The sequence below is a fragment of the Achroia grisella genome, unplaced genomic scaffold (assembly GCF_030625045.1).
Source record: "Achroia grisella isolate CSIRO2021 unplaced genomic scaffold, CSIRO_AGI_Agris_v1 utg970, whole genome shotgun sequence".
NCBI classification, from domain to species: Eukaryota; Metazoa; Arthropoda; class Insecta; order Lepidoptera; family Pyralidae; genus Achroia; species Achroia grisella.
In genome coordinates, this window is record NW_026713076.1 from 1,286,404 (window position 1) to 1,313,160 (window position 26,757).

At 34.0% G+C, this 26,757-nt stretch overlaps 5 protein-coding genes across 6 annotated transcripts; 2 read left to right on the forward strand and 3 right to left on the reverse strand.

Moving 5' to 3' along the window:
• Positions 1 to 344: 344 nt before the first annotated feature.
• Positions 345 to 2,649, reverse strand: LOC131854129 (GTP-binding protein 10 homolog). The gene has a single exon (XM_059205261.1). It carries the CDS (start codon positions 2,593 to 2,595, stop codon positions 1,435 to 1,437), a length of 1,161 nt encoding a protein of 386 aa, XP_059061244.1. The 5' UTR covers positions 2,596 to 2,649; the 3' UTR covers positions 345 to 1,434.
• Positions 2,650 to 2,812: 163 nt separating this feature from the next.
• Positions 2,813 to 9,006, forward strand: LOC131854134 (post-GPI attachment to proteins factor 3). Of its 2 annotated transcripts, none has more exons than XM_059205266.1 (7): positions 2,813 to 3,089; positions 3,742 to 3,899; positions 5,582 to 5,737; positions 6,076 to 6,200; positions 6,902 to 7,023; positions 8,278 to 8,482; positions 8,870 to 9,006. In XM_059205266.1, exons 1-7 carry the CDS (start codon positions 2,960 to 2,962, stop codon positions 8,940 to 8,942), a joined length of 969 nt encoding a protein of 322 aa, XP_059061249.1. In that variant the 5' UTR covers positions 2,813 to 2,959; the 3' UTR covers positions 8,943 to 9,006. The 2 variants fall into 2 exon arrangements, with proteins under 2 accessions (XP_059061249.1, XP_059061248.1); XM_059205265.1 differs by having other exon boundaries at positions 2,815 to 3,089; positions 6,890 to 7,023.
• A 63-nt stretch (positions 9,007 to 9,069) lies between these two features.
• LOC131854130 (uncharacterized) lies at positions 9,070 to 12,466 on the reverse strand. Its single transcript, XM_059205262.1, has 3 exons — positions 12,104 to 12,466; positions 9,802 to 12,023; positions 9,070 to 9,733 (listed from the first exon to the last, which is right to left on the reverse strand). The coding sequence occupies exons 1-3, from the start codon at positions 12,192 to 12,194 to the stop codon at positions 9,128 to 9,130; spliced, it is 2,919 nt and encodes a 972-aa protein (XP_059061245.1). The 5' UTR covers positions 12,195 to 12,466; the 3' UTR covers positions 9,070 to 9,127.
• Positions 12,467 to 13,439: 973 nt separating this feature from the next.
• Positions 13,440 to 19,022, reverse strand: LOC131854128 (uncharacterized). Its single transcript, XM_059205260.1, has 4 exons — positions 18,863 to 19,022; positions 17,848 to 17,959; positions 14,740 to 17,006; positions 13,440 to 14,374 (listed from the first exon to the last, which is right to left on the reverse strand). Exons 2-4 carry the CDS (start codon positions 17,933 to 17,935, stop codon positions 13,529 to 13,531), a joined length of 3,201 nt encoding a protein of 1,066 aa, XP_059061243.1. The 5' UTR covers positions 17,936 to 17,959; positions 18,863 to 19,022; the 3' UTR covers positions 13,440 to 13,528.
• Positions 19,023 to 19,686: 664 nt separating this feature from the next.
• Positions 19,687 to 21,857, forward strand: LOC131854138 (uncharacterized). The gene is made up of 2 exons (XM_059205270.1): positions 19,687 to 20,026; positions 21,312 to 21,857. The coding sequence occupies exons 1-2, from the start codon at positions 19,763 to 19,765 to the stop codon at positions 21,504 to 21,506; spliced, it is 459 nt and encodes a 152-aa protein (XP_059061253.1). The 5' UTR covers positions 19,687 to 19,762; the 3' UTR covers positions 21,507 to 21,857.
• The last annotated feature ends 4,900 nt before the right edge of the window (positions 21,858 to 26,757 follow it).

A 26,757-nucleotide genomic window follows, 5' to 3' on the forward strand; every position in this document is an offset into this window, starting at 1 on the left:
CAATAAAAAAAGGCAACCGTAGTAAATAATGGTATTTAAAGTCAATTTAAAGTAACACCTACAGTGGACTATTAATTATATATTCTTTATTGCACTTTTAAATACATTAGTAGACTTAATTACAAAAAAAATTAGCAAAGTGGACTTATCTCAAAAAGAGATCTCTACCAATCAACCCAACAGTTTGGCATAGCTATTAGTGAGTGGATAACACTAGTGCTACTAACAATATAATGTTGAAATGACAAAAGTTTAAAAAAACAATAATTTAAATGATTAAGGTATGTCCCTGGGCCTATAAAGTTAAAAATAATGCAGTATATTCCCTACTACTTCCATTCCATAATTGTGATTATTCTAGTGAGAACAGACTTGTTAGTAAAATATTTTAGTTGTAAACAGGCGATATATTATCCAGTGTTGTTTTATGAATATAAATAGTGCCATATAGCGTAATATATATTTGAAAACACCCGTCTAAAAATACAGGTCTTTGTGTACCTCTAAACTACATATTCCCAGATGATTTCTTCATTAAAGCTATTAAGATTAGAAATTATTATGTATCATATAGTTATAAGTGTACCTATCTTTATTAATATAAGCAAAGCTTATTATTTTCACAAAATATGGTTGTGTGATAATAAGATTATCAAAGAAAAAAGTTTTTATAAAGCCTTCCTTGATATTCTGTTTGTTTAAATTGAATTTGTAGATTGTATTAAACTGTATATCACAAATGCAAGTTTAATTAAAAAAACGGGCCAAAATACTATACTATGTGCGCTGTAATTGCCAGTATTTGTAAACTAGAACATTCTGGCTGGGTTCAATTTAAGTTACTACACTTATTAATGATTTTATATATATTACAAATGTGGTACAGTTGAAAAATTAAGTCATAATTTGTAAATCACGGCAACTTTCAAGATTGTAACAAAATATTACTGAAACTGTCACCCGCACTATGCTACAGCGTACGTAGTATAATGGTTAATAAAAAAATATATATTTATGGCAAACCTATTTCTGATAAGCAGTTAATATTGTCTATCATCTGCTTACCTGATAGAACCACAAAAATGGTCAGAAAATTTAAATACAAAACTAAAGAATCAAGAATTATTTTTAATAATAATATTGTACATGTTTTATTGAAATCTCAAAATATTATTATGTTATTAATTAGTGTTAAGATATTACAATCATACAACGGTGAATGGTTGAGATACTGTGATAATGGTTTCAAATAATTTGCAAATGTTTAGGTTAGATGTAGTGTAGTCAGGAGGACATAAGGTTATAATAAAATTGTCAATGATTTCTAACATTTTCATAACTTGAAAGCTTTTAATAAATAGTATTCATCTGAACATGTTTCTTTCATTGCATTAAAATTTTATTCGGATCAATCTATACCTAATTACAATATTTTCATGTTACTTGCGACCCTCTCTCTTTAATTATAGCTTTATTTATTCTATACAATTTTCTCCCTTCGACTATATCTGGATTATTTTCATCTGCAAAGTCATCGAGGCACTTTCTCAATATCATTTTTAATTCCTGTATACTGTCATTGTTGGTTAAAGCTGATATTCCAATGATGTTTTCAAATGATACAATTTTGTCAGGCCTAAGTTCCTTTGGTATTGAATCCATGATCCTTTCTATATTTGCAAGCGACTCTTTAACTTCCTCTAATGTATCAGTAGCACCTTCTAAATCCATTTTATTTACAGCCAATACGGCAGGCTTCTCAACTAAATCAGGATTGTAGAGTTCCAATTCTTTATTTAGGAGTAACACTGTCTCCAAGCATGACCTCTTAAGATGTCTGGGACTTAATTGAAATCCTTGGACATCAGCTATAAATAATAATAACTTTGTCCTCTCTACATGCTTTAAAAACTTATGCCCAAGTCCAATATTCACGTGGGCACCCTCAATGAGACCAGGCAGGTCGGCTATGGATATTTGTCTTTGGTCATTATAGTGGATGATGCCTTTATTAGGTTTGATTGTAGTAAATGGGTAATTTGCTATTCTGGGCTTTGCTCGTGATATTGCTTTTAAGAGAGAACTTTTGCCAGCATTAGGAAAGCCAACGAGACCTATATCTGCAATTAATTTCAGATCTAACCGTATGTGGTGAATTTGACCATAGTGGCCAAGAAAACCATTCTCCTTGGTGCCTCCGGGTCCGCCTCTAGCCAATATAACTGTTTGATCTTCATTATCTACAGACCCTAAAACCTTGCCGTCCTCTCTGTAAATTGTCACACCGAGTGGAACTTCTAATTTTAAGTCTGTGCCGGGGCTGCCTATAATTTTTGTTTTTCTACTGTCCTCACCATGTCCGGCGGCTAACGTTTTGCCGCGGTGTTTACCCAATATGTTCCCGAGATTTGCCTTCTCCTTACCGACGCAGTAAACGCATCCACCTTGACCTCCAAGTCCTCCATACTTTGGCAGGCCGGTTCCACCGGATCCGCCTTTGACATGCAATCTTACAGAATCGATAAATTTACTGCGCAGATAATTTCGCGGTTTCTTCAATTCCTTAGAAAATAATGTCCTTAAAATAAAAACCATTTCATTAAATAACTAAAACTTTTAAAATAGTGTTACAAAAACAAGATTTTATACACAGAGTAGATCTATTGACAGTGCTTGACTTGTTGATTGATCTTGATTGACATTTATAATCCGGTCTGAGATTTGACATTTTCAACTTCGTGACACTGGGATAGTAATCATTATCTGTACGTGTCGGCGTGTGTCATTTTCTCTGTCTTTTGTAAATATAAATATTCTGTATTCCATATATATATAAATCTTGGTCTCAAAACATTGAATACTATTTTATGTTTTCCAAAATTTTCAATTAAAACCAACTGTTCGATTTCAAATAAACGCATAAGTTATTATTATACAGAATATTAGTATATGATACTCGATGTATTTCAGAACATTAACAATATTTATCATAATAAGTAAATTCTCAGGAATCTTATCTAGCAACGGTGATCGTTCACCTTTCTATCAAAATTGTTTAAAAACTTGTAGAAAAGCTAACTGTACAGATGGTAAATATTATACACCTAATAAAAATTGTTTATTCTTCATTACTATAATAATATTTACATAGTTACTTATATTTTCCTAAAAAACCTTATCAATTTTTAACTGTATTTACATAATTATTAATACATCTTAGATAAATTAAAAAAATAATATGGAATAAAAAAACTCCTAATATTTTTGAATTTACAGTTTTAATGTGCTTTTTAAATATTTTATTATTTACATGGTTTGACATATTTAAATTATAGATAGTAAGAAGTTTGACAAAAATTCTTTAGAGGTCTAATTTTACTATTTAAAGTCAAATATGTATTTTTATAATTAGAATAAATAATAATAATAATAATAATCATCTCAGGTCAATTCACGCAGCGCCATCTAGACTCAAGTTAAGCTTGCTAAAGCTTGTGTTGTGATTACTAGATAACTGATACATTTACGTAGATTTTTTAAAAATATATACATATTAGAAAACACCCAGACTGATACAAACAATCATACTCATGAATATAAATGTTTGTGATTTGCAAGGAATCAAACCTGTGAACATCGGAAGTAAGACAGTGTGCCAAACCACTAGACCTCTAAGGCTGTCTTTACTTGAATATTAAATTTAATGCAAAAAGTATTATATGTATTTTTCTCCACTCTCAGATGGCCGTTCTTTTAAAAGTGCAGCACTTAAACAGCAGGATGTGTGGTGCCAACTGCTCCAATGGAGCTGCAGAGAGGATTGTCAGTATCACTGCATGTGGAAGACAGTGGATGGTTTCCAGGAGAGAGGGTACAGAATTCCCAAATTCCATGGCAAAGTAAGACTATATACCACATCCTCATCCTTACTAATATTATAATTGCGAAAGTAACTGTCTGTCTGTCTCAAAAATACTGAACCGATTCAAATAAAATTTAGCATACAGATAGTCTACAGCCTGTGAAATGACATAGGCTACTTTTTAAGGCAGAAAAAAGGGTTGTAAGGGATTAAAAGGAAAGATGCAAAGTTGTATGGAATGTAATAGCATATGCTGGTGGTCACTTTGATTCTCCCAAATTTGAATTTAAAAATGAATCTGTATTATTGTAAATATGTACAACATTTATTTGAAAAGAATATGAGCTGATTTTCTTATCTCGATTTCTTCTTCTCATCTCGAAATCATTCCATACTGACAGTAGATTTGACATAGTATAAGAGTCAAATTCAAATTAAAAAATCATTTATTCATGTAGGACATTTTAGCTACTTATGAATGTCAAGTTTTTACATTATAATTTTTTCCCTACCGTCCAGTTTAGTATATAGATCCAATTAAGAAGAACTGGCAAGAAACTCAATTGAATTACTTTTTTTTTAAAAGCCATGTTATGTACAATGCATGTCTATGTCTAACATTAAATGAAAATCTGTAATAGATCTACATGAATAAAGATATTTTGAATTTGAATTTATTCAAATTCAAATTAAAATTCAAAATATCTTTATTCATGTATGTCTATTACAGACTCTTATGATATGTCAAATCTACCGTCAGTTCGGAATGATATCGAGATGAGAAGAACTGACATGAAACTCAGCACGTATTCTTTTCAAATAATAGTTGTACATGTTTATAATAATACATAGTCATTAAAATTCAAATTTTCAAATAGAGTGACCACCAGCATTTGCTATCGCAAAGTCCAAAAAAATTAATCGGTGTTCGCAACACGAACAGATCAGTCCCCACAAGCAGCACCCGCATTATCTTTATATTATTATTATTATTGTTTTATCCAACATTATCTGCATATTTATATCATTTTTCGTTATATATCATACTCACACATATATCATAGTACATACGAGGTAAACGGTTTCTCCATTATACTCCAATTTTTTTTTTCGGATTATTCTAATGCTGTTGTCTGCAGCTGGCCTTTACAGCTTTACTGGACGATATGCAGATGGCACTCCAAACCCGCGGAAGGACTTATGGAGCGACTAAAGGTCAATTCCCGCCTGATGGGTACGACTATAGTCTGAGGACACCGCTAGGGGTTCGAACCTCGGCTCAGGGCGCCGTTATTTAGATCCCCGTTTGAATTGGACGGTGGATCGATCGTAGGGGACCAATATTCTCTATTCATGATAGTTTTTTTTTTAATTGATGATAATGGATTGGTGCACCCGCCTGCGCTAATGGTTTACGCTGGCGGAGCACCAGTGGAGGATGATAAGATGAGCATGAGGTCAGGCCAGTTAGCCCATCGTGACAAATTCACCAGTAATTTATCACGATGGTTTCCAGGGGGAACCGCGTGGAGATCAACCTGACATGGTACATTGCTAGCAATGAGATCATCAGTCCAACTAACAATCCCCTTTCCCCCACTATTCGTGATAGTATGCATACAGTGTTTTCTTCCATCCTATATTAGTCAGGTCGTATGCCTAGTTATTGGCTATTCCACAAGTGGTACTAGTCAGGGTATAACTTTATGATTGTTACAGTGGCCGTTTGTAAGATTTTTTGGTGTACAAGAGCCAGCATCAGCCTTCGCATCTCTCCTCAATTTGGCAACACACATCTACATGCACAATGAAATAACAAAGAAATTTAGTGTTAAGAGCACACCACTCGTGTTGTTCTGGCATGGATTTGCGACAGTAAGTATTTGTATAATATATTAATGTATAAGCAATATTACTACTGTAAAGTTTCATCAAATTCGGTTCAGTAGTTTTTGCGTGAAAGCGTAACAAACAACTATAATTACAAACTTTCGTTTATAATATTACTAGCTACTCGCCCCGGCTTCGCCCGGGTGTACATGTATTATACATATAAACCTTCCTCTAGAATCACTCTATGTATTAAATAAAACCGCTTCAAAATCAGTTACGTAGTTTTAAAGATTTAAGCATACATAGGGACGGACAGACAGCGACAGCGATTTGTTTTATACTATGTAATGAATCAGATTAATAATTATTAAAATTTTCAGGTCTGCATGAACGCATGGACATGGTCCACAATATTCCACACGCGGGACACTCCGTTCACTGAGTTTATGGACTATGCATGCGCGTTGTCTATGGTGATGAGTTTATTTATAGCAGCTATAGTCAGGTACAAATTGAGAATTACTATATTAAAGTTTACCATATCCTTTTTTATATAATTTTTATTTTATAAACTGTTAGCCGCAGCTGGCCTTTATAACTTCACGGGACGATAGTGGGCGAGTGCAGATGGCACTCCAAACCCGCGGAAGGACTTATGGAGCGGCTGTAGGCCAACTCCCGCCTGACGGATACGACATTAGTCTGATGGCACCGCTAGGGATTCGAACCTCGGTACAGGCCGTCGTAATTTCTCCGTTTAAATGGGACGTGGGATAGATCAATGGGGCGACCAGGAGCGCCGGTGTGGAGCACCCGAGTGACGTGTGCTGCTACATAGTTATTACTTATAAAAAACATTGTCTACACATCAATCAATCAAATGTTAATTAGTCGGCCAATCGCAGGTAACCTGCGAATGAGGAAGAGGCTCTCGCGGATGGATGGGTGACCGTTGAGTCATTCCAATTCAACAATCAGATTCGACGTCACGTAGACTATTTTTTCATAATTTGAAATATCAATGTTATACTTCTATACACAATAAATTATTTTTTATAATATTTATTTATTTATTATAGCTTTGCAATCCATAATTTTACAGTACAAAATTCATTGAAGAGCACCTAAATATTCCTGTGGAACACCTGAATAGAGCAAACATCACAAACAAGCATATAATTAATTATTTTGCAGGGTATTTCACAGGAGAAAGAAGTTTGCTGCAGCTCTTCTCGCGCTGCCCACCCTCTACTACGTCGAACACGTGAGATATCTCTACTCCGGGAGAATAGACTACGACTATAATATGAATGTCAATGTCTTCTTTGGTAAGTCTTTGTACATAAATAGATTTATTTATTTAGAAGATCGATCCCCCGTCGAAACTTATTCAAACGGGGATCAAAAATTAAAAGAGGTTGAACCCCTAGTGGTGCCCTCAGAGTAAAGTCGTGATCCGTCGGGTAACCGTTATTCATATAATGTCCATATATTTCTTCATTTTCCGCAATATTTGATTTGGAGTGCCATCTGCACTCGCCCCCTCAACGTCCGGTGAAGCTTTAAACACTACGGCCAACAGCATTAGAGAATTCTAAAAAAAAAATTGTTTTTAGATAGATTTATTATATAATAGACTAGCTATATACATGCGACATCGCCCGTGTGAAAATTAACTTTTGTTCTAACGCTGGCAAGGCACAATGAGCATGATAAGATGACCATGAGGTCAGTTAGCTGATCCTACAAAATTTACCAGATATTCATTTCGATGTTTTCGAGAGCTTGGATCGCGTGGAGGTTCTCACGTGGTACACAGCTACCAATAAGGTCATTACACACCCGTTACTAACAATCTTATTTTAGTTTTTAGCGATTCTCTCTTTCCTAAGGTTGTTGTGTAGAGATTTTGTTTTAGCGATATGACCGCCTTTTGTATTTTTGCTTCTTTGTTCAATCTATTGTGTGTGTGTGTGCAATGTATCTACCTTTAATGTTGGTGTAATAAAGCATTACAAACAAAATTAAATATGTGTGTAGGGACAAATTCAAAACATATGTTAAATCATATTTACTAAGCATAAACAGTGCATATATAAAGTAAAGTAGGATGTGTGTAACACATACCGAGAACTGTCACGACGAGATAACCCAACAAACATACTACTTAATGTTCAGTTGTGACAGATTGTTTACACAAAAATAAATATAAAAAAAAATATTTACTAAGCAAAGCCTATTACTCACTAAACGATTACTTGAATGACGAGCGTGCATGGCCAAAGTTGTTCATGCACTGGATTTTCATTTAATGTTAGACATAGACACCTATATAAATATACATGTGTAAATAAACTGAAAAAATAAGTAATTTAATAGAGTTTCTTGCCAGTTCTCTTCAATTGGATCTATATACTGAACTGGACAGTAGGGCGAAAATTACAATCACAGCGCATTACGCGTTACTAGTATGAATATTACCATACTAAATGATGAAAACCAATATCGTTCTGACGCGTCATGTCACACATTAGATAAATCGGGCGCGTCTACGGGTGATGTAACGATAGCAACGTGTGCAGGTGTGGTGGGGTCGGTGACGTGGCTGGTGTGGGCAGGAGGGATGCTGGTGGCTGGTAGGAAGCACGCATGGCGCGTGGCGGTATTCACAATAGCTTCGGGCGCCGCGCTGTCACTTGAACTACTGGACTTCCCGCCAAAGCGCTCGTGGGACGCGCACGCACTGTGGCATCTCAGCACAGCGCCGCTACCACTCCTCTTCTACAGGTATATACTAGCTGACTCGCGCCACTTCGTATGCGTGTCATTTCCCCACCTTTAGCAATATTTTTGAATGCAGCTCCGCTCCTATTGGTCGAAGCGTAATGTTATATAGCTTAAAGCCTTCATCGACAAATGGACTATCCAACACAAAAATATTTTTTCAATTCATACCAGTAGATCCTGAGATTAGCGCGTTCAAACAAACACAGAAACTCTTCAGCTTTATAATATTAGTATAGATTAATACGAGAAGCAAAAACTTTGTACCCCCTTTTTATGAATATTGCTCGGAAATTTCGCACACTTATAGATATAGTATAGTTTTTCTTATATATGTATCTTCAGTTCAGTTACATTTCATGATGTAAGTATATATAATTGTTGTTTCAGATTTGTAATAGATGACCTCTATTACTTGCAGAATTCTAAAATCAGGGACAAAAACTACCTGAAGCAAACATAGACATTCTAGTCACCGTTATATTGTTTTTAATAATTGTTAATTTATAATTTAAGCAATAAAATTATTATTTATGAGACGTGACAATTTTTATTCAAACCACAAAAGTTTATTTCAACTTGCATGCACAACTTCATATAATTATAATTTTTACTATCATGAAGATCAAGTAAGTGTAGTAAATACAGTCAGCTGTCTATAATAAGCTTCTTCCATTGTTCCCCACATTGTAATCCGAGTTTGCGTTTCGTCAACCAAGTCAGTCCTTTTGTTTTGACTCTTTTAGCATTTCTCTCATTTTGCAGTGTCTTAGTGTATCTTTCGTTTGCTTCTCTTTGCTGATATGGGGATATATTTTGGTCCACAAGAGCAGATCTTGCCTCGTAATTTCGACAGTACATCGGCTGTTCTTTGTATCGATTGGTTTCCTTCGAGTACATCCGATCAGAAGAGAACTGGCGCTGCTGTTCTTGGAACATAAGCCTCTCATTCCATTGGCGTCTATATTCCTGCTCCATATACGGCAATCTTCTAAATCTCTCTTGATTCCGGTCTCTCATTTGTCTAGAGTACGATATCTTCGAATGAGGTGCTTTTTTACGTACTTGACTTGACACAGGTGTCGTGCGGTCAATTTTCTGACTGTAAATTGTTTCATATTCGTCAGACTCGTTCATATCTGATTCTTGTTCGTATTCATTAACATTCTGTATTGCCTTCTCTTTCTTATTTTTGTTCTTGAAAAACTTTACCGAATTAAACATTTTGCAAAACAGATTCACCTTTTCTTTTTTCTGTAAAAATAAATGTAGTTAATTTAAGGTAATTTATTAGTACTAAAATTTATGTTAAGAGTTTGTACCTTTGTTGATTCCTTTGGAGGTATATAAGTATCCTCGCTTTCTGTTTCTTCATCAGAAATTTCTGTATCTTCATTGATAGTGATAGTTGAGCTGCTAGCTTTGTCCAACTCAATTTGTTCATCTATATCATCCTCGTGTTTCGAGTGACGAGCACTTCTGTTAACTAGGAATTGTTCAATTTTACTACTTCTTGGACGACCATCCTTGTCAGTTGTGCTAACGACATGAGATTGCATGCTTACGGTGTTCGATCTTAACTTACTTAATGTGTTCGAAGTAAAAGTACTATGTGTTTGTATATCTCTTTTTAAAACATTATTTGTAGTGGTTTTAGCAGTAAGACCGTATATCTTGTCGACTCTGTAGTTAGATTTTATATTCGTGTCAGGTTTACTCGATAGTTCCTCATATTCACTCATGGATGTATCTTTCGTAGGGACATCTATGTTGAGCGCTATTGATCTATATATGTCCTTAATTAATTTGTCAGTTTCTTTACTGCGTTCCTCTTTTATTATTTCAGTGTTGGTGGAAATGGTGGCGGCTTGTTTGGTGGTCATCGGTTTATTGACATGCGAATTGTTTCTGTAACAATTCGCATACATATGACGACCCGGTGTCTGAATAAATACTGGAAAGTTTTGCATGTATTTCAATGAAGAGCACGGCAAACCCGAGTAGCAGAAGTGACCAGAGCTCATGTGACGCGAACAAGAGGCATTGTAAGGATTCATGTTATAGGGACTATATGTGACACTGTGCAGAAGGCTCGATTTATCCTCGATAATGTCGTGGGAAGCTCCTTTTTGTACAGTTGCATCTTTTGTGGGCTTGTCTTCCGGTAACTTCTTTAACTGAGTATTTGTCTTTACTTCTGTTAATACTGATTGTAATATTGTCTTTATCTGATTCAATGTTTCTTCAGTTTTACTATCTTGTAACGTTGATTCCACTTCTATACTGTTTGTTGTGGTTGTTTGACATTCAGTGTCATTAACGTTAACTGTTAAGCTCTCCGCATTTTTGTATGTAAGTAACAATTTATGTTTCTTAGACGGTTTATTGTTGACCTGTTTTACATATACATCACCGCAATCAATACAAGTATCGGAAGTGCCCATGGGTTTTTGATGATTTACTAGTATTATTCCTTTAGCCCGTTTTGGTATAGTTCTACTAATTTTATCATTTCTAACCGGCAAAGAAACTGAAAGTTTCTTTGGGTAATTAAATTTTGCTTGTGGTAATGTGTGAAAATTGACTTCAAATCGTCGAGGTTTACGTTTAGAATTAGCAGTTGCGTCGGCTGGATAAATTGTATCTATTAGATCTCTTTTTCCGTGTTTAATTCTAGAGATTTCTTTATTTTTGGCGCTTTTCTCTTTAACTGGTATTACATCATACATACTGGAATCGTAATAATTAGACTTATTACTGTTATCAATATTTAAAATATTTCTTGAATTTACTTCTAAATCATTCGAATTTCTAATAGGGTGGTCCAAATTGTGGAATTGTCCATGACAGCAAGAACATACGTCAGACTTATTTCTAAAGGGAGTATTGAAACTTTGCTCAATGTCTCTACAGATTGGTGATGTAAATTGGCTAGTATCCGAGAATTCATCAAATATAGGCCGTGGCTGGTATTGTCTACGTATCATATCAACAAAATATGACCGGCTAATATCACGAGTCTTTTTAACATTTCTATTGTATCTAATTGTTGATTTTCCCTTGATATCATAATTATTGAAAGGTGAATTTGTGGTTTGAGCGTAATATATGAACTGCTGTTTACAGCTATCTTTCTTCTTTGCCTCTTTTTTCTTCAAAGCTTTTCTAAAAATATTTCTTTTATTGTCGACCCTACATCTGTCCGTCAGTATAGAGTTATCAGTACATTGGTGATAACAGTTTTCATTGGCCATGGGTATAGCAGTGCATGTAGCAGATATACTATCTTTTGGATTAGTGTCTTCTACGCAATCACTATGTTTAACGATATGGTTAATTTGCGAGGAGTCGATCGGGTCGCAAAAATTGGACAACATATGCTTGCACATACTGACTTGTGTAGTAGGCGATACTTCTTCCTTCTTTGTACACTGCTTGGCTTCATTTAATTGTTTCTCCAAGTTAACGATCTTCTCTTGGAGATCAGTTACGTCGATTGGTATACAAGATATTATTTTGACTTCTGTCTGTGATGGTGTATTCCCTGAAATGTAATTTTCGATTTCGTACTGTAGTATCCAGTATCAAAATACTAAATTGAAAGGTATGTAAACATGTAGGTACCCAAGTTAAAGGCTATACTGCGAAGAAAGTTTTCGATTCCTTTAAAACGTTGTTTACATTTGCTTTGTATTTGTAACTCTTCGTCACTCATGTCGTTTGTGTACTGGAAATATATTTTCGAGATGTTATAACATTCTGTGCTACTTGTATAATCTGTATTGGTAACATTCAAACCTTTGACACAAAACTACAAATCTGTTTCTAAATGTATTGCAACTTTATTTTGTTAATTTATTTGAGGCATGCTTTTTTCAACGAATAATTTCATTTTTGAGTTCAAAACAATTCCTGATGGATGATACTTATATACTCAAAATGAAAACGTCAGTATGCTACAGATAAAGACGTAAGTTATTTCCTACATTTTGTTTATGATAACTTTTTTATTGTGATTATTTTTTTAAATATTTACAAGGAGTATTTCTATTAATTTAGTATCTTTATATTCCTTTTGTAATGAAGTAATATAACATTAGTTCGTAGGTTTTTTCTTCCGGTTTAATTCTCTTGAAACCATTTTGTCTGTTTTATGTAATTTTATTGGAACAAATAAGGTTTTGGTTTTCGTTTAAATACCTTGTATGGGACTAAACTCTGCGAGTTTATCGTCTTTAGAATTTCACATTGGGAAAAGACAATATTTACAAAACATAATATTTGGTACTACTATATCTTTCTTTAAGAATTAAAGAATAATTTTTAAATGCGTGGATGCTAGGTATTATACTTTTTGCAGATCGTTTTCAGAGATCCTAATCTCCCATTTTTGCCTTCAAACAGGTTGCGTGCCCACAAGGAATAATTAATCTAGAGCAATGGTAACGTAGCTCTTAGGTAGGGTCCTATACTGGCAATTTACTTGTACGTTATGAATGGAAATATAACACGCACTCGTGCCTCATTTTAGGAATAAATAATACGATAGTGTACTGTTTTAAGTTTGACGCGGTCATTATTGATAACTATATTTAGTAAATCACGGGATCTTACGTTTTATTTTTTGTTGAGTTCCCGATATTTTGGCAGTGTTTCAATAGTAGCAACAAACGAAGACGTCTGAAGGTAGACGAATATGTCTGCCCATAAAGGATTTATTGCTCATCAGTTTACCCGTGATCAGTTTACCCGTGATCATGGCCGTTGAAACACTGCCGAAATATCGGGAACTCAACAAAAAATAAAACTTGGTAAGATCCCGTAATTTACTAATTCTACTTATTAATACGACAGTGCCTAATCAGTAAATCGAAGTCTACGTTAATTCTACTTTTACTATTCTGTGAACAAAATATCTGAATTATCCTTCCAAAAAATATTGTTTTCAAACACAATCTAGACAACATTTTAATGTTACAAGTTACAATATAGGACAAATAACTAATCAATTTTCACATTTTATTACACATGCACATTAACGCTGTTCACTCAGAAGAACATTCGAGGTCGATACATCATTGGTGGGTCGCCGAAACTAGACTTGTCTTTCCCAAGCAGCGTCCTCACGATTAAGTTCCTAGGAGAAAAAGGGTTTCTCTTATAAAATAGCTTTTTCAGCATTGCGTTTCTCATGTTAGCGTCACCATTCGCTAATTCTTTTTGTGTTTTATGCGAAAACTTCAATGGGTCATTCTTAAAAGTCACGTTCTGTTTGGCCTGCAAATTCTTCCAGTTAAACAAGACAGGTTTGTCCATAGCAGTCTGGGTGGAGCAGTTTTTCTGAGGATCCTCTTCGCTTTGCGTTGTTGGCGGCTGCATTCTCTTAGTAAGCTTCTTAAAGAATGCCATTTTTCTGTCGCTTTGGGTCGCAATGTTTTTCACTTCTATTTCTTTGAGACACAACGGAACTTGTGTTTGCATTTGGGGGTAGTTGTGGAAAGAGTTTGGATAAGGAGCTGTAGGCTCCTGTGGTGAATAGTGATGATGATGGCGTAAATTTTCATGTTCTCTATGAGTACTGTGTATTTTATATGGTGATAATATGGGACTTTGATAACCAATGTAATTAGGGCCGCAACAATGCGAATAGTCATTGCAATGTTGATGGAACTGAGGGTTTTGATATTGTTGGGTAGCCGATGGTATAGGTGGCTGATGAAAGTATTCCTGTCCTTGCATCATGTAATTGGTCACCTCTTGCCTAAACGGTGACTTCTTCTTTACATCTACTTCTATTGTACTTTCGCTCTCACTTAATTCTTCTATTGCATCATTCTTCTTCTTTTTGAGAAACCCAAATGATCGCAACACATTTGCGAATTTGCTTCCTTTGCCCTATAAACAGTTTTTTTTAATAAATATATAAAACATAAATATCCATATTTATAAAAATATAAATATGTACATTATTTTTAGTAAATAATGGCAATAATCCTATTATTATATTGACGTTGACCTTAGTGGTCTAGCGATTTAGCACAGATTAGCGATTTAGCCCTACTTCCGATGGTCGCGGGTTCGATTCTTCGCACAGTAGAAACATTTGTATTCATAAGTACATATGATTGTCTGGGTGTTTTATATATATATATATTTAGAATTTATATGCAAAAAACTGTATTTATGTCAGTCATAGTCAGCTTGGCTTACCTTGGCTCTAGATGTCGCTGTTATTATTACTATTCATTTAAAAAATTAACCTTTTTTATTGTAGTTGGATCACTGCTGATCTCGGTCTCTAATACAGTATCCGTTGCTGTGGCTTCTAAACTAAGCTTCTCTAATACAGTGTCTGAATAGCTCGAGTTTGTTCGAGAGTAATACGTATCCGAGTGTGGGGAACCGATAGCTTCACAACTCTTGGAATAGCATTTAATTTTTGGCGTTCCAACCTTAACATCATGTTTAGACATTTTAGAGCTACCACCGACGCTTCTTGAAGTCAGCATTTTTGATACTGTATTCTCATTTCGAACTTTAATGCTTCTATCGCAATTGTCTTTTTTACGTCCACTTTTAGGACTTTGCGTAACGAGATTATAAATTTCTTTTATTAATTGATCAGTTTCGTTGTTAGCAGTGGTATTAAATGTATCGTTTGTAGTATTCTGGTTATTTTCATGAACTTCTTCTTTATTGTTTGTGCAATTAGCACACGTGTAACTTGGGCTTGGCACGACGTAGCCATTTTGCATGTAGTTCATAGGATATAGAGGTAGTAGTGGGTAACAACACGGATTCGTAAACGCTGGTATAAAAGGTGAAACTGGTGGTAAACTACTTGGTGACATGCTAAAGTTATTTATACCGATTTCACTGTTATTTTTTATCATACCAGCATTTATTTTACTTCCATTTTGGCAATCATTCAGTCGTTTCTCTCCAGATTTATTACTTATTTCAGATTTACCACATTGTGAGATAGATTCTTTCTTTATTTCCTGTAAAAAACTTTGAAGTATTTCTTTTATTTCACACAGAGCTTTGTCCGTTTTGTCAGCACATGAGTCCGATTCCTGTGACTTATTTAATGATATGTCGTTTGTAGTACCATTGCCTTGTTCATTGTTAGAAATTGGGGATTGTAGACTACTCATTGTATCCATACCTTGTTGTATTTGGTTGATTTTATCAGATTGATGAAATTTTTGTAATTGTTTCTGGTTGTTAGTTAATCCAATGGATTCATTACTGTCTGGAGTATCTCCATAGTCTTGTCGTCTTCTTCTATTCCTACGTTTATTGTAAGTTGCTTCATCTTCTATTTCGTTAGAGTACTGCGCTTTTAAATTTAATCGTGGTCTAAGAGTTCGCGGTGACGGAGGTACCTCCTTATAGTATTGAGAATCTTCTATGAATTTTCTCCTGGATTTTGGACTTGACTTTTCCTTGACTGGAATTAAATCGTAAAGTGTGGAATCATTATAATTATTAACATATCTTCTATGGTATTTATGTCGTGTATTTCTCTTCGAACTGTACAACCGCGTATCGCATATACTTCGCATATCATTGAGATCATTCTCGTGCACGTATTTAACCCTTCTTCGTCCATCGTAGCAGCAGGAACATAATTCTGAGCCTTCTAGAATATTTTCGTTTATAGTATATTCTTGATCACGGCAAACAGGAGCAGAGAATTGACTGATATCCGATTCTCGTTTACCAAATATTCTCGTTTGTTTATATTGCTTTCTTATAAGGTCTGCAATAAAGTCCCTATCCACTTCACGTTCATGTGTGTCTCTACGGCTTCTATCACGTTTAAGATCCTCATAAATGTACATAGATTTATGTGGTTTGATTCTTTTGTGTTGATCTTTTAACTTTTTTGGGATTTCATTAAAGAACTCGGGAGCATCGCGTTGTCTTTCATATTTGCTATTATACTTTCGATTTTGTTGGTCATTGTAAATATATCCATTACATTTCGGTTCAATGAGTGAATGATAACTGCTAGTTGAGTATGCTGTGACAAAGTTATCATATACCGATCTAGTTTTATGATGAAGTATATCTGGGTGGCATTCTTCCGTTGCGTTTGATCTATTGATTATTTTATCCCTATTCTTCCTTAGTTTTGATCTGGAATATTTATCACCCTGTGTTAAAAACTTCTTCGCGTTTACATTTACATTATTGTCATTGTGATCTAGTATCGATACGCTTTCACTGTCATCTGATTTTCTATATTGACTTTCGGATGTCTTATACAAAACTTTAGTTTCAACTCCATTTGAATTTCTTTCACAAGAAGCCTCAGCTTGTTCTTCTTTTGTTTCTGATATATTATTTCTAATTTCTGGAATGGATATGCTAGATTCTTGCCTGGAACTACTCTCAACTCTTATCAGTTGCTTGCTGACATTACTTAATTGTTTTTCTAAACCTACTATTTTGTGTTTCAAATCTGTTACATTAATAGCAATACTGGAATTTATTTTGATGTTTTGCTGCGAGGAATTGCCTGAAATACAAGAGAAAGATACTTTACAAAAAAGATAAAAGCCCATACTTTGAAATATTCAAACCATATCAATCAACCCAATACCAATTGAAATGACTTCAGATTTTTTGGTAACTGAATGGTAAATAAGCTTATGAAGATAAAGCCACCTGATGGTAAGTGATAAATCTTGGCTATAGACATAATTAGTATCATGGGCAAGTCTCGTAACGTTCAGAAATGGCAATGTATAAAGGGCGCCAAGCCTTCATTGCCAATTTTTAAGCTTAGTCCTTAGAAATAGGAATGCATAAGGCCTCTGTGCCCAGTAATTTCACTGACATTTCTCACACTTGTAACTGGAAAAAATCTGATAATTACAAAGCTAGTTGTCTAGCGACAGAAATAAATGAGGCCCCACATGCTGTGGTAATATCAAATAATACAATGAAACTAGGTATTTACTGCAACTGATTGCATTTTTTTATAAGGTCCTTAGCATTCCGAGGCTGTCAAGTGTCCTGGTCATATAAGTATATGGTATATATTATAATAATAATAATCTCAAGACAAATTCACACAGACCCAAGTTAAGCTAGCTAAAGCTTGTGTTATGGGTACTAGATAACTGATACAAATATATAGATTTTTTTCGTAAATATATACATATTATATATAGAAAACCCAGACCGATAGACAATTATACTTATGAATTTTTGAAATGTTTGTGCCGTGCGAGGAATCGAACCCGCGACCACCGGAAGTAAGGCAGTGTGTTAAACTACTAGACCACCGAGTCTATCAATACATATATATGTATATATTTAGCGAAAACAGTGAATGTCTTTTGAATTTTACAAACCTAGAGCACGCCATAGAAAGTCCTTTATCGCCCGGTACCGTCGTTTGGTTCGCGGAGAGATACGGCGACGAGGAGTACGCAGGTTCATTGCCTATCCTCCACCAACCACTACCTGCGTATGTATTTAACAGTAGCAATAAACTTTTAAACAATTGCTTTTAGCACACACTAGTCTTTGATTTCGTCTGCTTTTTTATATAAAATAGAAAATCCGTTATTCAAATAAACTTAAATTTAAGCACTTGAACACTTATTTTTTTTAATATACCAAATAATATTTGAGAAGCTCCTTCTATATCAGAAACTAGCTGTGACCGCGACTTCCTCCGCGTAGAATACTAGAATCTAGGCTAATTATAAAAATAAAAAAAAGGTTTTATCGTTTTAGCTTCAATATTGAGGAATTTATACTTCTATTTTATTTTACCGCATTAAGAGTAATTTTTTAATATGTTAGTATTTAATATGACATTCAAAGTTACAAACTTTGAATGTCATATTTTTTTATATTTAATCAACAGCGTCTATACATACAAATAAAATTGGAGTGTCTGTTTGTAATATTGAAATAACCGTATTTTACTACATACGGTACATAAACCAAAATAACATTTTTTACAATTTTTGTCTGTCTGTCTATCGGTCTGTTTATTCCGGCTAATCTCTTAAATGGCTGCACCGATTTTGACGGGGCTTTTTTTGGCAGGTAGCTCATGTAATAAGGAGTAACTTAGGCTACTTTTATTTTAGAAAAATAAAATAAAATTCGACGCGAAGTCGCGGGAACAGCAAGTTAAAAATAAGTTTCAAGTTTCTAGCTTTAAAAATGACGAATATACAAATTTTCATCTTCCCTTTGAACCCTATTTCCATACTAAAAAGTAGCGTAAAGTAGCGTAAATCGGTTCAGCAGTTTTAGCGTGAAAGTGCCACAGACAGACAGCCCTAGACAGAGCTACTGTCGTATTTATTTGGTTAAGAGATAAAGAAAAAAACATTCTGATTCTTATACTACCTTTATATCGATTGATGAGTGTATTATCAGGATTCTTCATGTGCTCCATTGTACAAAACGTTTTCCATTATTCTATAATTGGATATGTCCGAGAGAGTTGCGCTTATAGTTAATTAATTTTATTTTACAATATTAATAAATTAAACTAAATATCATTGACTTTTGAATTTTATTTGACTGTTGTGTTTAAATTTTTTTTCTTAACAATTAATATGTGCCAGTTATAAATCATATTATGATTTATATTAAAGTGGAATTGGTCACGATGGGCTAACTGACCTGATCTCGTACTCATCCTATGATCCTCCACTGATACCCCGCCAGCATATACCGTTAGAGCAGGAGGGTGCACCATTCCATTATCATCAATTAAAAAGACTTCTACAGTTAATAGTGTAAATACATAACTGTTTTTTTTAATAAATATGTGTATTTCTCTTTGTAAGTATTTATAAAAATGTACTCTATAATTATAATAGTAAATGTCTTTATTTGTTTCAAATAAAAACGAATACAATAGCTATAAAATTTAAAAGTAATAAATGAGACAAAACAGACTATAACTCAGAGGAGCAGTGAGTGAGCACTCCACCTTCTCTGCTATTCTGTTATTGATATGTAATGAATTCTATACAAGTACATATAATTCCTAAAGGGACCCCTTTTAATAATATATTTTAGTTATTGTATTATATTTTTTAAGCTTTTAAATATTAGGTTGTAGTTGTACAATTAAGTTATGTAAATGACTAAATAAACATTTTGTTAATATACGGCTGCATTTAGTAATTCAAAAATAGAATCATATTGACATAAGTCTGTCATGCAACGTCTGTGATGTTATGATCATTTTGGAAAATTTTTATTTTTTTGAACAAATTGTCGACATTAAATTATAAAATGATTTCGAAACTTTTACGGTCCGGTATCAAGTCTCATCCACGTATATTAGTGTACAAGAAACATGTAATGAGTCCACAAATGGTGTGCATACGCCCAATTTTCGGATTGATACCACCAAATCAATATGATATGCCGATGTCTAAGAAGTTTAATCTGGGTTATGTGATGAAAGTGCATTGGGAAATAGTACCTTTGCTTATTACTACAGCTTTCGCTCTAGGCGTTGTCTTCATGGCGATAGTTTGGGCTTGTAACAACAAGGTAAGTGTGATATATCATTACAAAGTATAAAAGAAAGTCGCTGTCGCTGTCTGTCCGTCCCTATGTATGCTTAAATCTTTAAAACTACGCAACGGATTTTGAAGCGGTTTTCTTTAATAGATAGAGTGATTCAAGAGGAAGGTTTATATGTATAATACATGTAAACCCGTGCGAAGCCAGGGTAGCTAGTAGGATATGTAGGTAGATAAAATATTAAATTGTAGGTAAAACTGTTTACTGTTTCTTTGTGTCTTAGTTTTTGTCATGTCATTAAACGCCAGTAAGCAAACATCAATTTTATTCCTCTACGCTATAGAACGTTTCAATATTTCTCAGTAACCTAGATCCTCGGTAAATTGTTTTTTTTTTCTAATAATGATTATGGAATGATGCACCCGCATGTGCTAACGGTATAAACAGGCGGGGCACCAGTGAAGGATGATAAACTGAACATGGGGATAGGTCTGTTAGCTCATGACTGGTGAATTATCAGGAATTTATCATGATGAATGAATTTATTATAGGGGGAACGTGTGGATGTCATGACATGGTAGACTGCTATCAATGTGACCATTAGTCCAAATTACTAATGATTCCTACCATTTGTAGATTGTTATTTATTGTAAGAATTAAGGATGATACAGAGATTAATCGAGAGAGTATCAAGAGAGATGGGAAGGGTTTAGACGCAAATGGGTTTGGGTTACTAACTTTTATAATATCCATAACACACGCTCTCTCTTAGCTTGGGACTAGATGGCGCTATGTGAATTGTCTTGAAATATTATTATTATTTATATGTATGTTAGGTAAAATTATAGATTTGTCCTTTCCCACCACTGCCCATCAATCGCTTTCTGTTCTTACCTAATGATTATCTGGTAATGAATGCCATATGGCATTAAGCCCGCCAAATTGTACAATTTTTAAGTGCAATAAAAGAAAAAATAAATATATCTCCCTTTTTACGAGGGCTAACATTCAAACGCACGGGTTTTAAGTAAAGGTTAAGGTACTTGGGATGACTAAAGAAATTTTCTTACAATACGGCACATGTTAAGAGTAACGGTTTTTTTATACCACGTAACGTGGCAAACAAGCATATGGTCCATCCGATGGTAAAAGTTACCGTAGCCTATGGACGCCTGAAACACCAGAGATGTCACAAGCTCGTTGACGACCCTTAAGAAACCCTACTATACTCTTCTTGATATATTTACTTCATCCTTTTTTTTATGGAAGAGGGAATATGTAACATCTAAATATTTTTTATCATTATTGTTAGGTGGACGTCGTGTTCACATCTCGAAGCCGCGAAAACATCTCGCGCACTATGGATCTTCGTAACCCATCTGTACACAAAATGCTCATCATCAACCAACGGTATGAACCCTGGAATGAAATGCAGGATGTTCTAGACAAGATGGTCACTGCTGAAAAGAGGGCGCTGGTGCGCACGCAGTCCTGTAGTCACGCCTAAATTAATGAAATTACAGGATAGGATATGACACCAAGATGTCATGTCCTATCCTGTAATTTCATCCTCGAATCTCATCATCTCTCATCCTCTCGAATGGCAACGCATGAGTGGTATCACGGATGTCACATGATAACGTGATGTCCATAGTGCTGTTCATGTCTTTATACATGGTTACCGTTTACCATGAGGCGGGCAGTAAGCTTATTTGCCATTTCAATTTGATAAAAATTTTGAAGTTTCATGAATCTTAATAATGTGATAATGTTATGGTGAGTTTGTAATCATTAATATGTTATTTATTACAGCATTTTTGTATTTGTAATATATAAATCTGTTCTGGTAATTGTTTTTGAATGATGTAATATCTGTTTGTGTTATGTTAATTTTTGTTTTGAAAATAAATATTGTTTTTTTTTCGATAAATGAACATTTCATTGCTATATAATTCACTATATAAAATGTACAATACATTTTATATAGTGCACATTTCCTAGAAACTTTACAAGAAATCTGCACTACATCTATATAGTCTTCTAGAAGATTGCTCGCGCAGTCCTGTAACCCTGATAAAAGGTAAAGAGAAGGAATAGAGTTTTTTAGCTGGTATGAGTCTGTCAGTATCCTCAACTCTAAGAGGATAATCCTAAAGTTAAAAAAAGATGACAGTAATATGCCTAACTGGTATGCCTTCATTTCAGGTGAAGGATTTAGTGAAGGCAGTAAAATGACAGTAAGGATGAATAACATTTTAGTTTTCTAGAATGGCAACACGTAACTGTTATTACAGATGTCACATCAGACGTGGTGCTTTTTTTCGAACTATTAGAATAGAATAGAATAGAAAATCATTTATTCAAATAAACTTACATTGAAGCACTTTTGAATAGTCATTACATTTTTTTAATCTACCGCTCGTTCGGAAAGCTGTCTCATCACAAGAAGAACGAGCAAGAAACTTGCGTGTTGCTCTTTTAAATAATTTTATTATTACTTTACATTTTTAAGTTTAAGTGTGTAAATACAATAAATATTCTAATGCTGTTTGCCATAACTGGCCTTTATAGCTTCTCCGAATAATAGGGGGTGAGCGCAGATGGCACAGAAATCCGCGGATGGACTTATGGAGCGGCTGAAGGCCAACTTGCGCATTTAGTTTGTGGCACCGCTAGGGGTCAGAACGTCTGCTCAGACTAATATCGATCCCCGTTTAATTGGTCGGGAGATCGGAGAAGTCCGTGGTGATGTACAGGTATAATTCATCCTAACCATTATTGAGATCAGGATGGACTGTACGTATTTAATTAACGCTGTGCACCTTCTAAGAAAAATCACTACAGTTGATTTTTCTTAACTTTTTTATTATTATAATGTCAGAGTGATATTGTGTGTGTCATATGTGGTTGAAACGGAAATATCGGGAATTCAATAAAAATAAAATGTGGTAAGATCCCGTAATTCCCTAATTATATGTGTCAAGTGGATTTTCAGCTTGTTTGATAATAAAATCACATAAAAAACTTGAAGTTAACATTAACTTTAAGAAAATTGAATTTCAAACGGAATAGACAAAAATATAAATATTATTATTATCACCATCAGGCGGATTAGCTTGTTGCTATTTCAATTACCAAAAAAAAAGAAAAAGTATGTGACGGAATAAAAACTCATTGCATATCGTTTCCAATATTTTTATTTTTAAATTAGTGGCAGTGAAGTTGTGTCGGGTACGTTGATTAGTGATACAAACAGAAACCGGTCTGCCTCAGTCGTTACAGTGTTGTTCCAATATAAAAATAACTATCCGATTACGGAACGAGTAATCGATTTCGTTTTTCGACAATGTAGAATCTAAACGTGGACTTGTCGCAAATTGAAGTCTCTGTGATATAACATAGAGTACATATTCAATCAAAATAAAATTAATAAGTATACCTCGTTATCTGAGTTCATAATTACCTACAATTGAATACGTATTTTTATAACACGAAAAGGATAATTTATACAATTTTTTTTTTTAATTTACGCAGAGATTCCTTATCGAATTATGAAAATAAAATAGCTATTGCCAGAGACTTCGATCATAGACAATAATGATTTACAACGAAACATTTTGTCGATGCACGATATTCATTTATTAATTCGTGTGATGTTCACAGATATTAGTCAACTCAAGTATTCATATGTGATGTACCTTTATATAACGACGTATCTATTTCCCATTAGTTAATATTATTATATAATAGTAAATAAAAATAGGTAGGTGTCTATATAACAATTATTTTGTGTTTATTCCAACAATGATTAATAAAAATTTTAAATACACATCATAACATACACAAAATCGCCAAGTCTTAATTTAATGAGCTTTATTAGATTTTGATTAAAAAATATAACTGTACCAAATCTTGAACTAAACTTTCTATTTGCACAATTGAACATAGACGGTGTTATACAAGCATATATACGTACATAAAGTTGACCAATTTCTGTGAATGTAGCACTCTTAGTGAGTAATATTTTTGGCACTAGAATATAACTTTTATTATGTATGTCATAAAATTTAATTTATTTCTTTCAATTCTCTAAATTGGAGCCGGTTTTATATAAGTATTTATTTTGGTTATTACTAATATTTATGCACTCGGTAGAAATTTTCTAAATCATATTTTAAACACAACGAATTATTCATCACGTTGTCTATGTCATTTAAAATGTCATTAAAAGAGCATTTAACACCAACATCAACAACAAATTGGTATATATTGTAAAGAATATTTTTTAGGAAATGCCTAATGAAAAAGTTTACGTCAATTTAAATATGTTATTTTGTTTATTATTTGTAAATTATTAGCACCTTATTTTTTACCGGAAAGTATTATTTGTATTTTTATGTTGGTAGTACAATGACTAAAAACGCGGAACGTGTAAAGCTTGAACCTATTACATTATCATAGTTAATTGTAGATAAATTGTATGAAATACATAATAAAAGTTGTAAATAGTTATATAAAATAATTTGGCACATAACATGTAAATTAAATTGCATTCTAAGTGCTATTAAACTGTAGCGGTTATGTTTCATCTAACATTCAATATTTTACGTATTTCCTTGTTCTTGCACTGGAACTATGAAACAAAACCGTTATAAAAACGATACTCCAAAACGCAAGTTACCATCGAAAAAACTGTATCGTTTACATCGTATTAGATATCTAAACGTAGTATTTAATATCAATAATGTACCTACGAGCAATGACATTGTAACGATGTAAATAACTAGATCCGGGCAAACGATTGTGTTGGTGATGGGACGAGCGAGCCCACGTCCCATTCCAAGGAATCGCAAAATAAACGGGCGGTGTATGAAAACGTACATTAAAACATCATTGCTGCAGGTTGGCAACTGTTCAATATTGTTACGACTGCGTTCAACAGTAGATGGCGTTACTTAATATTATGTCAGTCGTGTACATACACACGGTGCACCGCGAGGCAAAAACAGCCCGGGGCAGGGCTGCCAACTGCACGGACCCTCAGCAATTCATAAGTATATTTCAACTCTCATAATAGTTTTATGAGATTTTGACCTACGAAAATCGGCCAAAATAATATGATGCACGAGGTTAAAGAGCCAAGTTGAGCTAATGTACGTTTAATCAGTTTTTGTTCGTACGAGGCGTAGGTTGGCAACACTGACCCGGGGCGTCACTGTTGACTGGCCGGTGCAACAATATCTAAATTTGTACTCCGCGACTGAGAGATTCAAGCGCTGCAAACGTCATAGACACTTACTAGACAAATTGAAGATCATTGTTGATATAATAGCGGTTCGTAGAGAATCAAGCGGCTTGAATCAAGCACATGAGTTTAGTGTATGATTGAAAGATGTTTGGTTGATTGATATAAAATATCTATTAGGTCAATTCACGTATTATATTAAATGTACAGTCAGTTTCAAGCGGAACTCATGTGCTCAATTCAAACAGTTAAATTGTCTACGAACATCATACACCTTTATTCATAAAAACGCCAATTATAAATCCATTTTAGCTACTGAACTCTATTTTAACTTTTGTCCTTTTTCTTCAGTATATTTCTTTTATTATAATGAAAGTGACAAAACACTTTAATAGTCAAAATATACATTCACGACTATCATCATTGGGGTAGTAGAGAGTCATTAAGTGGAAAATAAACTATCGACATCGTATAAAAAATAATCTTTTTGGTGTCAGTTAAATTCGAATGGCCTTGGGTCCAAGTGGGTTCTCAACCTCATCACAGTTAAAATATATTTTTAATAAACAAAATGGTTTTATATTCGTTTTTATGAATACAGTTTTTGATAAAAACCTCAAGGAATTCGTTCATTTGTTTTGTTTTATTTATCCTTTTGGCATAGGCAAAGAGTCTAAGCTTATACAGCCATTAGTAATTCGTTTGTCACAACGGTTGTCAGTTGAATCTTCCAGTCGCGCCCGATACACTCACGGGCCTTAACCGCACGGCCACAATCCATTTTTTTTACTATTTACCTCATTATTACTCCTATACACATAAAAATATTAAAACGGAACGCTTTACCTAGATATTATTAGTGTGCGTGTCGGACCATAATACCATAGACTCACCATTAGCTGTACAAACGAATTGAAAACGTTTAAATCGAAGAAAGTAGGAATTTACGTAGATAGATATATTGATAGGTACAACACTCCATTTGCAAAATGTTTCCATAAATATTATAAATACATAGAACAAGAGTGACTTCACGTTAATTTATAATATTAGATCTTAATTCAGACTGTCTTAATTAAAGGAATTTAAACTGTGTCAATTTAGACAAGTTTACTTCTGTTGCTCCACAAATGTCACGGGTTCCCGGCCGGAACGGGGCCCAAACGACAAGGAGAGTTTGTATAAAGTCATATACGTCCTCTGTCATACTTATTTCACCGCCAAGTAGCTTGTTTCGTAATATTTGATTCGGTAGAAGGTTCAAAGATAAGGCAATGAACTTAGAGGACACAGATGCCTGACAAAGTATAAGTAGTGCTAAGGGTACTTGTTAAGTTGGATTAAAAAGGACTTGTATCCAGATCCGTAAACAATTAATAAAAAAAATATAATTATTGTTTGGTACGACTGATCCATCTAGTAGGCATGTAAATATAATTTGATTTAGTATAAAACGATAATTATATCGCTTTTCATATGTAAATGTTTCATTATAAGATTTATTAAGACAGCC